The 12,794-nt window shown below is 36.3% G+C and overlaps 1 protein-coding gene across 1 annotated transcript; it reads right to left on the bottom strand.

The window, feature by feature from the left end:
* Positions 1-244: 244 nt before the first annotated feature.
* Positions 245-1,442, bottom strand: LOC103679355 (putative olfactory receptor 2B8). The gene has a single exon (XM_008708865.2). The coding sequence runs from the start codon at positions 1,421-1,423 to the stop codon at positions 464-466; it is 960 nt and encodes a 319-aa protein (XP_008707087.2). The 5' UTR covers positions 1,424-1,442; the 3' UTR covers positions 245-463.
* Positions 1,443-12,794: the final 11,352 nt, after the last annotated feature.

Below are 12,794 nucleotides of genomic sequence, written 5' to 3' on the forward strand. Positions count from 1 at the left end.
GAGATCAGATACACAACAGCTACACTAACATAAGAAAATGTGAGGGGAAGGGGAGGAGTTCCCTCTTGATTATAAGGGCATTCTGCTAATTTTGTGGCATGATCTTGTCTTTTTGAGCAGTCATCTTTCTTCTTTTTAAACAAGTTTCAAGATTAATCCCTTAATCATCAGTTTTCATGTGCTATGTGACAAGAAATCATATTTGGTTATTAATTTTAAGGCTTCGTTAGAAAAGACAACATAGTAACAAATGCAATATTTTACTAAAATCTATGATATTTGTTACCTATTTTTAGAGCTCTTTCATTATTTTAAGGGGAGAGTCATCAGTATTTTACTTCCTCTGAAATACAAAGGTAGTAAGACTAACAGTCAGCCGCCATTATTTGGGAGTGGAGGTGATGGCAGTTGGCAGCCGGCATTCTGGGAGTGAGGAATCCTAATTGTAAGGAACCACCTTCTCCTAAGCCATCCTCCACCCCTTCTCTTCTCTCCCCAGTAGCTTCTTTAGTGCTCCCTTGACATCTCTATTTCTCAAGGTGTAGATTAGAGGGTTGAGCATTGGAGTTACAAGTCCATAGAAGAGTGCAAGAAGCTTGCCCTTCAATTTGGCTGAATTGCTCTTGGGTGCCATATATGCATAACCACTAATGGCTGAGCCATAGAACATAAGGACCACCAGCAGATGAGACCCACATGTGTTGAAGGCCTTCTTGCGACCCTCTGAAGACTGGATCCTAACTACCGCTCTGACAATGTTGATGTAAGAGAACAGAATTAATCCAACTGGGATAACTTTTATGATTACCACAGCTGCATACATCTCGACTTCGTTGATCCATGTATCAGCGCATGATAATTGAAGCATGGCAGGTACCTCACAGAAGAAATTCTCTACCCGATATTGACCACAGCGAGGTAATGAGAAAGTCAACACTGTTTGCACCAAGGAATTACTGAAACCTGTTACCCAAGCCACTGCTGCCATTTGTCGGCAAAGCCGAGAATGCATGATAACTGTGTAATGAAGAGGTTGGCAGATAGCTACATAACGATCGAAGGCCATTATTGAGAGAAGTACACATTCAGTGGATCCCAAGCCAAGGAAGATGAAAAGCTGAGCTATGCATCCTGTGTAGCTGATGTTTCTCAGGTGGCTCTGGATGTTGACCAGCATCTGTGGGACAGTGGAGGTAGTATAGCAGAGGTCCAAAAAGGAGAGATTAGCCAGAAAGAAGTACATGGGGGTGTGGAGTCTGGGCTCGAGGCGGGACAAGAAAATGATGGCTGAATTTCCAAGGAGGGTCATTATGTAGAAGGTGGAGACGGCCACAAAAAGAACCATTTCTAGTGTGGGCCATTCGGAGAAGCCCAGCAGAACAAAGCCATTGAGGTGAGGAAAGGTGTTGTTGAAACTTGCCATTTCTGAGACACGACTTGCTGGAAATGACACAATCAGAATCCTAGCAGCTTGATTCTCCTGTAGAACTTGATGCTAGCTTATGAGCCTACAAGCAACAGAGGAGCTGGGCATGGGATGCTAAACGGAGAAAATCATTAACACACTTCATTTTATTACCTCAGCAAGAACAATGAGAATTAACCATTATGGATTTGTATCTTAACGACCATATTTTAATTCACGACTTCTACTTAGCAACCTCCTAGTTTGCCAAGTAGAGATATCACAAAGGCAAAGATAGTAAAGAGGTATTACAAAATATCTATTAAGAAAGAAGGTCTCGGATCTATTAGGATTGAGAGAAACTGTGACTTCACTTGAACTTCAGTAAATCTGATTTATTCAATGTTTTCTAACTTCATTCCCTTCAATTCAATTAATTTTTCTTGTTGATTTTTAATGCATTCCTATTATAGCATGTGAAAATTACTGTCTTTGAAAGGGACTATTGGTTAGAGAAGCTAAATTCTTTCTGCTTCTGATAATTAAGTCAATATGGCTAAATCTCCAAGGACCATAGGGAATACACTCATGGAATAAATTTATCATGATATTTAGCCAAGGGATAATTAGTAGGGGTTAACATAGCTAGGACTAATAGCACAAGCATTTTCATTTACTTTGCTTATGTCAAAAACGCATTTATATTTATATCGAATACCATGAACTTAAAAAAGTGTGGTTTTCACAGATGAGCTCGCTATTCCCTCCATGTAGCCACACCTCCAAGTACAAAGATTCTCAAAACAGGCTGTCCTATAATAAAGCTTCAGTATAATATAATCTCCTATTTTCTGGAAAATATGTCTACACAATGGATTTTATGTAGCAAAATGGAAAGAGCTGTGAAGAATATCACATAAATTCTCTGGTGTGAGTCCAGGACATGATAATTACCAAATATATGATCATGCATATACACACACGCATGCTCTTTGTGTGTTTCATTTTCCTTATGCATCAAGCAAATGTATAATTCAAGAATGTTTATTCAAACTTTGAACTATATCCAATGCATCACATAAATATAAGTATTACTATTAAAATAATAAAAAAATAATAATAAGTCATTCATGAAGTGATTGTATGAGCAATAATAAAAAATAATAATAATAATAAGTCATTCATGAAGTGATTCTATGAGCAAAGGGCCTTTATAAGCCCTTTACAGTAAGTGCCCTAGAAGCTGAATAACTTGGTTACGATTATATAGGTAATAAACATCAGTGCGGGCATCAGATGCCTGGTTTCTGCCTCAAAGAAAACCTTGTGCTTTTAAACACTATTGTGTAGGGGCGCCTGGGTGGCTCAGTCGTTAAGCGTCTGCCTTGGGCTCAGGGCGTGATCACGGAGTCTTGGGATCAAGCCCTATCTACGTCTGGCTCCCCTGCTGGGAGCCTGCTTCTTTCTCTTTCACTCCCCTTGCTTGTGTTCCTCTCTCACTGGCTGTCTCTCTCTCTCTGTCAAATAAATAAATAAAATCTTAAAAAAAAAACACTATTGTATAGCCACAAGGATCAATAGTTAAACATTCACATACTAACATATTTTATTTATGACATTAGATATTAGCTAGTGAAGATACAAAATCTCTCATCTCCAATGTCCACGTTTGAATTAAAAGCCACTCTTTTGTCTGAACTTAAAGATGGCAAAGCATATTAAGCAAAACAGGATTGTGTTCTGCTAAGAACGGTGAATTGGTTTTCTAGCTAGCACAATGAAATAATAAAATTAAGAAGTAAAAATAACAACTCAGGAAACAATAGATTGGTGAGGATGTGGAGAAAGGGAAACCCTCTTACACTGCTGGTAGGAATGCAAGCTGGTACAGCCACTCTGGAAAACAGTATGGAGGTTCCCCAAAAAGTTAAAAATAGAGCTACCCTATGACCCAGCGATTGTACTAGTAGGTATTTACCCAAGGAATACAAACCTTGTGATTCAATGGGGCACATGCACCCCAATGTTTATAGCAGCAATGTCCATAATAGTGAAACTGTGGAAGGACCCCAGGTGTCCATCGACAGATGAATGGATAAAGAAGATGAATGTAGAACGTAGAATGAAATCTTGCCGTTTGCAAGAACGTGGATAGAACTGGAAGGGATTAGGCTAAGTGAGCTAAGTCAGTGAGAGAAAGACAAATACCAGATGATCTCACTCACATGTGGAATTTAAGAAATAAAACAGATGAACAGAGGGGAAGGGAAGGAAAAATAAAATAAGATGAAATCAGAGGGGGAGAAAACCACAAAAGACGCTTCACTCTAGGAAACAAATGAGGGTTGGTCAGGGGAGGAGGGTGGGGGGATGGGGTAACAGAGTGGTGGGCGTTAAGAAGGGCATTTGAAGTAATGAGCACAGGGCGTTATGTGCAGTTGATGAATCACTAAATTCTACCCCAGTAACTAATAATACAGTATATGTTAACTAAATTGAATTTAAATAAAGAATTTTTAACAAAGAAGCAAAAATACTAGGAAAAATAAAACATTTTGAAATAATTTACACATAGTTACTATCCTGAGATTCAGGTATTTAAAAATGCTGTGAAAATCAAGTTCACAAAATGAACAGTTACTAAAACACAATTTCAAAAGATTACTTTAGAAATATAAGTAAAATCTTTTCCTACTGAAAAATTTGATACATCATCAGGAATTTAAAAGAATGATGGAATCCTATTTTTAAATGGTAACATCATTTATCTGGCAATTTCTCCTTAAGAAAATATTCTAGATGCATAATTAGTTGCACATAAATATTTACATGTTAGGACAGGCATCATTGGTATATATACATTATAGTTAAATTAGAAGAAAAAGAACCTTTAATATTTCAGAATAGAAAAATGTTGACTATCATTTATGCATTGATTAGATTATTACACAGTCAATAAAATTTATTTTATTTTATTTTTTTTTAGGATTATTTATTTATTTATTTATTCGACAGAGATAGAGACAGCCAGCGAGAGAGGGAACACAAGCAGGGGGAGTGCGAGAGGAAGAAGCAGGCTCATAGCAGAGGAGCCTGATGCGGGGCTCGATCCCATAACACCGGGATCACACCCTGAGCCGAAGGCAGACGCTTAACCACTGTGCCATCCAGGAGCCCCAATAAAATTAATTTTAAATATGCAGTACCTATTAATGATGCTTACAATATCTTAGTATATGAACAGGCATAATATAAAATATGAAATATTTTCCAAATATTGCGGAAATATATGTGACTATAAGCATACAAAAGCATTGAAAAACACACTAGAAAAATAATGATTGGGATTCTCTATGACCTTCAGGTTATTAATGATTTTCATCATATATTTGTGTTCTGCTTTTTCAAATTTTATTCAGTGATTAGGCATTCATTTTATAATGAGGCCTTCTAGAAAAGATGTTAAATAAGGCACCTCAACCAAGGAGTATTCCCTATGTAATCCTACTTATTCTGGTTATACTGAATAGTCCTTATTGAGTTATACCTAATGGTCTTGCTATTGTTTATCCTAGAACTCCTCATGCTTGTTACAACTTTTCTATTGCCTACAATATACCTGATTTTGTGCTTTAAGTATTCTCTCTTCAGACTGATGATTAAATCATTCAAAGAGGCAGTTACTGAGAGTAGAGACTACATATATTCCATTTGTATAATATTAGTTTCCTGTCCTTGGACAATTGACTCAGGTAATTTTCACATGGGAGTTGTTAGGGAGGTTCAATTAGTTGATATGAAACAGCACGGAGTTGGATAAAATAAAAGATTGAAATCCTGACTGCTTTTATTGTGGCAGTTATCTTCCTGTGGCCACTAAAATACTTGAGTTGTAGATTTATTTATAATTAATTGTATCCATTGTACAAATATGCAGAATTATTTGATAGGAAGGAAAAAATTAAAGTTTAGGTCCTTTGGATTAAATTATTATCCTGATAAAATGTACACTGTTCCCATAGATACATCATTCACCATTCAAATTGTGATTCGTTTGATGACAGTATGAGAGTAATTTGTATGGAAAGGAGAGGTCATTTTACAGCCTGTGAAAACTTCTATGCATGGGTGGCCCTTTGGATGGTGTAGAGAAACTTCCACCCTGAGAAGGTGACCTAACAGAAGTAAGGTCGTGAATATAGAAATGAAGTCCCCAGAGTCCACAGTCTCTCGGCAGGGGGGTGGGGGGAGGACTTCATTTCTATATTCACGAGAAACAAACTGAGGGCGTCAGAGGGGAGGGGGTGGGGGAATGGGATAGGGTGGTGATGGGTGGTGGGGAAGGCACACATTGCATGGTGCACTGGGTGTTATACGCAACTAATGAATCATCGATCTTTACATAAAAAACCAGGGATGTACTGTATGGTGACTAACATAATATAATAAAAAAAATTAAAAAAAAATAAAATCAAATAAAAAAAAAAGAAAGAAATGAAGTCCCCAAAACCCAATTTCACCTAATTCAAAATTTAGTCCATGGTCAGTTGTAATGTTTACCCCTTCAAAAGCTAGTATTTGCTATTTTCTTTGAAAGAAAGAGAAGGAGAGAGAGGGAGGGAGGAGGAAAATTCTGATTTTAATGACATTTCCTGGAAATAGTAATCATTAAGAAGAGCTTTTATAATATAAAGGTAGATTTTGAAGACTAAGGATCATGAAATATTCATTAAAATATTCAGAAAGTATTCAGAAAATATTTTTACATCCTAATTAATCTAAATAGAAACCTCACAACAATCATTCAAAACAAATTTTCCTCATGATTTCTTAGTTTAAAGTATAGTTTTAAGTATATAATTTCTTAGTATCAAATAATATAAAATGTTTTTTCTTTATCTTCTATACAATAAGACATAACTGTGACCAAAGGGCATAATCAAATCGGTCCTGACAAGAAAGTGTATCTCTTTGTATTATTTGTGATGCCTAACAGGATAGTGATAACCTCACTGAGACATTTGCAAGGTGCATGCCAGCAAACTCTGTGCACTCTTCTCTTGTGTTCCTAAAATGAATTTGCAACATCCCTAAATCCGCTGGTAATCCACCCCAGATTTTGAATCACATATACGCAGTGATATGATTCCTTGTCAGTCATTCCCCAAACCTCTAAGCAGAGTTCTTACCAAATCTACACTGGTTTGGGGGAAGAGACCAGTTCATGCTTCAGAAGACTCACCCAGCATAATTCCCCCATCTGTCAGTTAGATCTTCCCATGAGTAGCAATCCCAAAGATTTAAAAAAATCTAAACTCAATACCCTACTCACTCTTTTTATTCAAATATTTAAATATCACTATTCATTTTTCTTTTGCTCTAAAAAAGTTTTATTTTAAAATTATTTTTAATCCACATGCCATGATTATACCTCTTTCCTGCTATTCTCTGAAGTCTCTGTTTCCATAAGACAAACCCCTTGATTGTCAAAATGACATTACTCTAAGCAAAAATTTTAGTCTCTAAGATCAAGAAAAGCCTAAAGAGCAAAAGCAATTTCCCTCTGAGAACGAAGGCTCTTTGTCCTCTGAAAGTGTCTCAGAGGTTTCTCATGCCTCTCACCTCTTAGTTTGCTGCATTTTCCACCTTGGAAAGTCATGTTTCACTCCTTGGACTCTACTACTCATCTTTTCCATCATTTGAAAGAATACAGGGATACCTGGGGTCTCCCAGTCTTATATTCCTCAGGAAATGTCATGATTCTAGAATTGGAGCATGCTAGAAGTTTTGACATTGGGGAACCAATTTCCCATTTGCAATTAAGCAAAACTCATGGAGAAAGGAGCTTGGGCCACGGGGAAAATATTAAAATAGCATAAGCTGTTTACAAAGCAAATGAATTCTCCCTGATTCCACCACTTATCTCTCCTTCCTGTAGAATAAATACTGCTTTTCAGATTTAGCTCTTCTCTAGATTTTTTCTTACCTCTGTATTTATAAATAGACATTTTAACCAGTTTCCAGCTTCATGGAAAATTTCAAATCCAACCAAGACTTTCAGGGTCATTTTATTGAAATAGTTGTTTTTCTTCCAGGAATCAATGCTTCCTTGAGGGCTGAGAATTGTGGTGGAAAATTACATTCTCTGAATTGAATTTTAATTCTATAGTCTCTCTTGATAGATACATATATACCCAACTCAGAAACCTTAAAATGAATATTTAGTGTTCACTTTATGCAAGGCACCTTTTCACTGGAGCTTAAGAGGAAATATACTATTTACTTCTCCCTAGGGCCCCACCAATATAGTATGTTGTCAAACTTTTGGGTTTTCCTTTCCCCCCCACCCCAGGGGCTAAGTACTTTTTTTTAAAGATATGTGTTTTTATTTTTGTTTATTTTGTTTTCAGTTATTTAGACTTCTTTTTCAATCTGATATTTGACAAGTAGTGTCTTATTGTCATTTTATTTTGCATTTTTATTATTATGAATTAGACTGATATTTTAAAAATATATTTAAAGGTGATTTGTCCATTTGTGAAATATCTGTCCATATTTGAAGATGCTGCTGCCCATTTCACTATTAGCTTCTAAGTTTTTTTCTTCTTGATTTTTGGGAGCTCTTTATATATTAGGGGGTTGGCCATTTGCCAACATGTAAAACAAAACCTTTGGTTGTCATTTAAGGTTTGACTTTTTACATTTTTTTCATGAATTATAACATACATACAGAAAAACATAAAACTCATACATGTATAGCTCAATGAATTTTTAAAGTAGAAAGACTCCTGTAAGCAGCACAGAGAGTTAAGAGAGAATATATCTACCAAGTCAAAAGTTCCCCATGCGGCTCATCCACATCACTATCCCCTCAAACATGACTTTGATTATTGAAGCTATAAGTCATATTTGCTTGGGTTTGAAATTTAAATAATTGAATAATGTGGCATATGCTATTTTGTATCTATATACTATTTGGTATCTCAACATTATGCTTGCAAGATTCACTTTGTTTTTACATGTACCATCAGTTCACTCATTCACATTACCATATGCTTCTACATTTATGAATATGAGGCACCTATTTATTTTTCCTAATGTGATAGTTTCATTGGGAGATATTACAAACAATGTTGATATACATATAATACATATGTAGATATAAATATGCATAACATATATATTACAAATATATAACATATATTATAACATATATATACACATATGCGTGTGTGTGTGTATAGTAAGTGTCTTTCAGTGAACAAATTTATACATTTATTTGGGTCTATACCTAGGAATAAAATTTCTGTTTTAAACAGTATTGAGTACATTTATTTTTAGTACAAACTTCCAACCAGTTTCCAAAGTGGTTAAGATAATTTATTCTCCCACCAGAATTTATAAGCATTCATTTTCTCCATAGCCTCTTCACTTGGTAACATCAGTTTTTGAAAAAAGTATCCTTTCTATTTGGCATAATGAGATAATGGTATCTCCTTATGATTTAATTTTCATTTCCCAAATGACTATAAGGATAAACAACTTTTCAAATTAACTATTTATGTATCCTCTTTTGTGTAATGTCTGTTCAAGTCTTTTATCCATTTTTTTCTATTAGACTTTATCTTTGCCTTATTGATTTTTAAGAGCTCTTTACATATTCTGGATACAGGTGCTTATAAAATAAATGCACTAGAAATATCTTCTCCAATTCTGTACCTTATATTTTTATTTATTTAATAGAGTCACCTTATCTATTAATGGAAAAATTTAAAAATAAATATAAGAGAATAGTATGGTAGATCTGATGTCTCTGTCACAGAACTTCTAACAAGTATTGATATCTGGGCCAATTTGTCTAATTTATACTCCTTATTACCACTTCAATACTTATTTTTAAACCAATTCCAAACATCATTTATTTCATCTGTATGTATTTCTGTATTCATCTTGCCTAACCTGCAGACCCCCCAAACTGACCCATGGGTACCCCTAATGCTCCACATACTTAAAGCATACCCTTACACTCCATGGCCAAATCCTAGATCCCACCCACAGGGAAGATGAGTGTGATTTTTGCAGATGGAGAGCAAGCAAGCACAGAAAACCAGCCTGATTCTGTTGATTTGGAAGAAGGTCCACAAACATGAGCATGTTGAGGCACCAGCCTAGGGAATACAAATAGGCCCTCAGCACTCATCATGGCTTTGTGGGATTGAGAGAAAGTGCACAATCTTAAGAATTGTCTACCTGCCAAGGGAGAACAAAAAGTGTACATCCATAAAAAAGTTCTGACAGCATCAGAATCCCTAGTCAGATTGACCAGTGAAGGTCTCTCTTTCAAAGCCAGTGAGTAAGGACTGGAGGAGGTGACTGCTTCAAAAACAAAGACAGAAACAGCAGACTTTAAGGAACAGGAAAATCAAGGAAACATGACATCACCAAAGGAGAACAATAATTTTCCAGTAACCAACCCCAAATAAGTGGGGATCTATGAGTTAATTGCCTGACAAAGAATTCAAAATAATTATTTTAAGAAAGTTCATTGAGCTACATAAGAGCATGGTTAAACAGTGCAATGAATCAGGGAAACAATACATGAACCAAATGACAGATTCAACAGAGATAGAAATCATAAAACAGAACCAAAGAAAAATTCTGAAACTGAGTTATACAATGAATGAAATGAAGAAAAGTATTCAAGGAGAAGAAAAAAATCAATGGCTTGAAGATAGGTCATGTGAAACAAACCAGTCAGAGAAGAAAAAGAGAAAGAAAAAGGCTGAAGAAAGAAAGCCAATGTAGATTATAGGAAACCATGCAGCTATGAACAATATCAAATTAATTGCTGATCTCAAAATGCTTACAGTAGTACCCCCAAAACTCACTGTCTTTGAAAGAGAGACCCCCCTTTTTTATTATGTTATGTTAGTCACCATACAGTACATCCCTAGTTTTTGATGTAAAGATCCATGATTCGTTGTTTGTATATAACACCCAGTGCTCCATGCAATATATGCCCTCCTTAATACCTATCACCAGGCTAACCCATCCCCCAACCCCCTCTCCTCTGAAACCCTCAGTTTGTTTCCCAGGGTCCATAGTCTCTCATGGTTCCTCTCCCTCTCTGATTTCCCCCCCTCATTTTTCCCTTCCTTCTCCTAATGTCTTCCATGATATTCCTTATGTTCCACATGTAAGTGAAACCATATGATAATCATCTTTCTCTGCTCATCATAATCCCCTTCAGTTCCATCCGTGTCTATGCAAATGGTCGATATCCATCTTTTCTGATGGCTGAGTAATATTCCATTGTGTATATGGACCACATCTTCTTTATTAATTTGTCTATTGAAGGACGTCTTGGCTCCTTCCACAGTTTGGCTATTGTGGACATCACTGCTATGAACATTGGGGTGCACATGCCCCTTCTTTTCACTACATCTGTATCTTTGGGGTGCAAAGATATTTGTATACCTAGTAGTGCGATAGCTGGGTCATAGGGTAGATCTATTCCTAACATCTTGAGGAACCTCCATACTGTTTTCCAGAGTGGCTGTACTGGCTTCTTTCCCACCAACAGTGTAAGAGGGTTCCCCTTTCCGTACATCCTCACCAACATTTGTTGTTTCCTGTTTTGTTAATTTTTGCCATTTTAACAGGTGTAAGGTGGTATCTCATTTGATTTGTATTTCCCTGATGGCTAGGGATGTTGAGCATCTTTTCATGTGTCTGTTAGCCATTTGTATGTCTTCTTTGGAGAAGTGTCTGTTCGTGTCTTCTGCCCATTTCTTGACTGAATTATTTGTTTTTTGGGTGTTGAGTTTCATAAGTTCTTTACAGATTTTGGGTACTAGCCCTTTGTCTGATATGTCATTTGCAAATATCTTCTCCCATTCCGTGGGCTCCCTCTTAGTTTTGTTGATTGTTTCCTTTGCTGTGCAGAAGTTTTTATCTTGATGAAGTCCCAAAAGTTCATTTATGCTTTTGTTTCACTTGCCTTTGGAGATGTGTCATGAAAGAAGTGCCGTGGCTGATGTCAAAGAGGTTGCTGCCTATGTTCTCTCTAGGATTTTTATGGATTCCTGTCTCACATCGAGGTCTTTCATCCATTTGGAGCTTATCTTTGTGTATGGTGTGAGGAAGTGGTCACGTTTCATTCTTTTGCATGTAGCTGTCCAATTTTCCCAGCACCATTTATTGAAGACTGTATTTGTTTCCATTGGATGTTTTTTCCTGCTTTGTTGAAGATTAATTGACAATAGAGTTGAGGGTCCATTTCTGGAGTCTATTCTGTTCCATTGATCTTTGTGTCTGTTTTTGTGCCAGTACCATGCTGTCTTGGTGATCACAGCTTTGTAGTATAGCTTGAAATCAGGCACCGTGAGGCCCCCAGCTTTGTTTTTCCTTTTCAACATTTCCTTACTGATTCGGGGTCTTTTCTGGTTCCACACAAATTTAAAGGCTGTTTGTTCTAGCTATTTGAAAAATGTTATTGGTATTTTGTTCAGGATGGCATTGAAAGTGTAGATTGCTCTGGGTAAGCACAGACATTTTAACTATATTAATTCTTCTGATCCATGAGCATGGAATATTTTTCCATCTTTTTGTGTCTTCTCCAATGTATTTCAAGAGTGATTTGTAGTTTCTAGAATATAGATGCTTTACCTCTCTGGTTAAGTTTATTCTGAGATAGCATATGATTTTTGGTGCTATTGTAAATGGAGTTGATTTCCTAATTTCTCTTTCTTCAGTCTCGTTGTTCATGTATAGAAATGCAACTGATTTCTTTTTTTTTTATTTTAATGTTTTTTTATTATACTATGTTAGTCACCATACAGTACATCCCTGGTTTCTGATGTAAAGTTCTATGATTCATTAGTTGCATATAACACCCAGTGCACCATGCAATATGTGCCCTCTTTACTACCCATCACCAGTCTATCCCATTCCCCCACCCCCTCCCCTCTGAAGCCCTCAGTTTGTTTCTCATAGTCCGTAGTCTCTCATGCTTCATTGCAACTGATTTCTGAGCATTGATTTTGTATCCTGCCACGCTACTGAATTGTTCTGTGAGTTTTAGTAATTTGGGGGTGGAGTCTTTGGGTTTTCCATATAGTGCATCATGTCATCTGTGAAGAGAGACAGTTTGACTTCTTCTTTTCCAATTTGAATGCCTTTTATTCCTTTTTATTGTCTGATTGCTGTTGCAAGGGCTTCTAGTACTATGTTGAATAATAATGGCGAGAGTGGGCATCCTTTGTAGTGTTCCTGATCTTGAGAACGATATTCACTGTATGCTTTTCATAGGTGGTTTTTATGAAATTGAGGAATGTACCCTCTATCCCTACACTCTGAAGGGTTTTAATCACTAAAGGATGCTGTATTT

This window comes from Ursus maritimus, unplaced genomic scaffold (assembly GCF_017311325.1).
Source record: "Ursus maritimus isolate PB19 unplaced genomic scaffold, ASM1731132v1 scaffold_28, whole genome shotgun sequence".
NCBI lineage: Eukaryota > Metazoa > Chordata > Mammalia > Carnivora > Ursidae > Ursus > Ursus maritimus.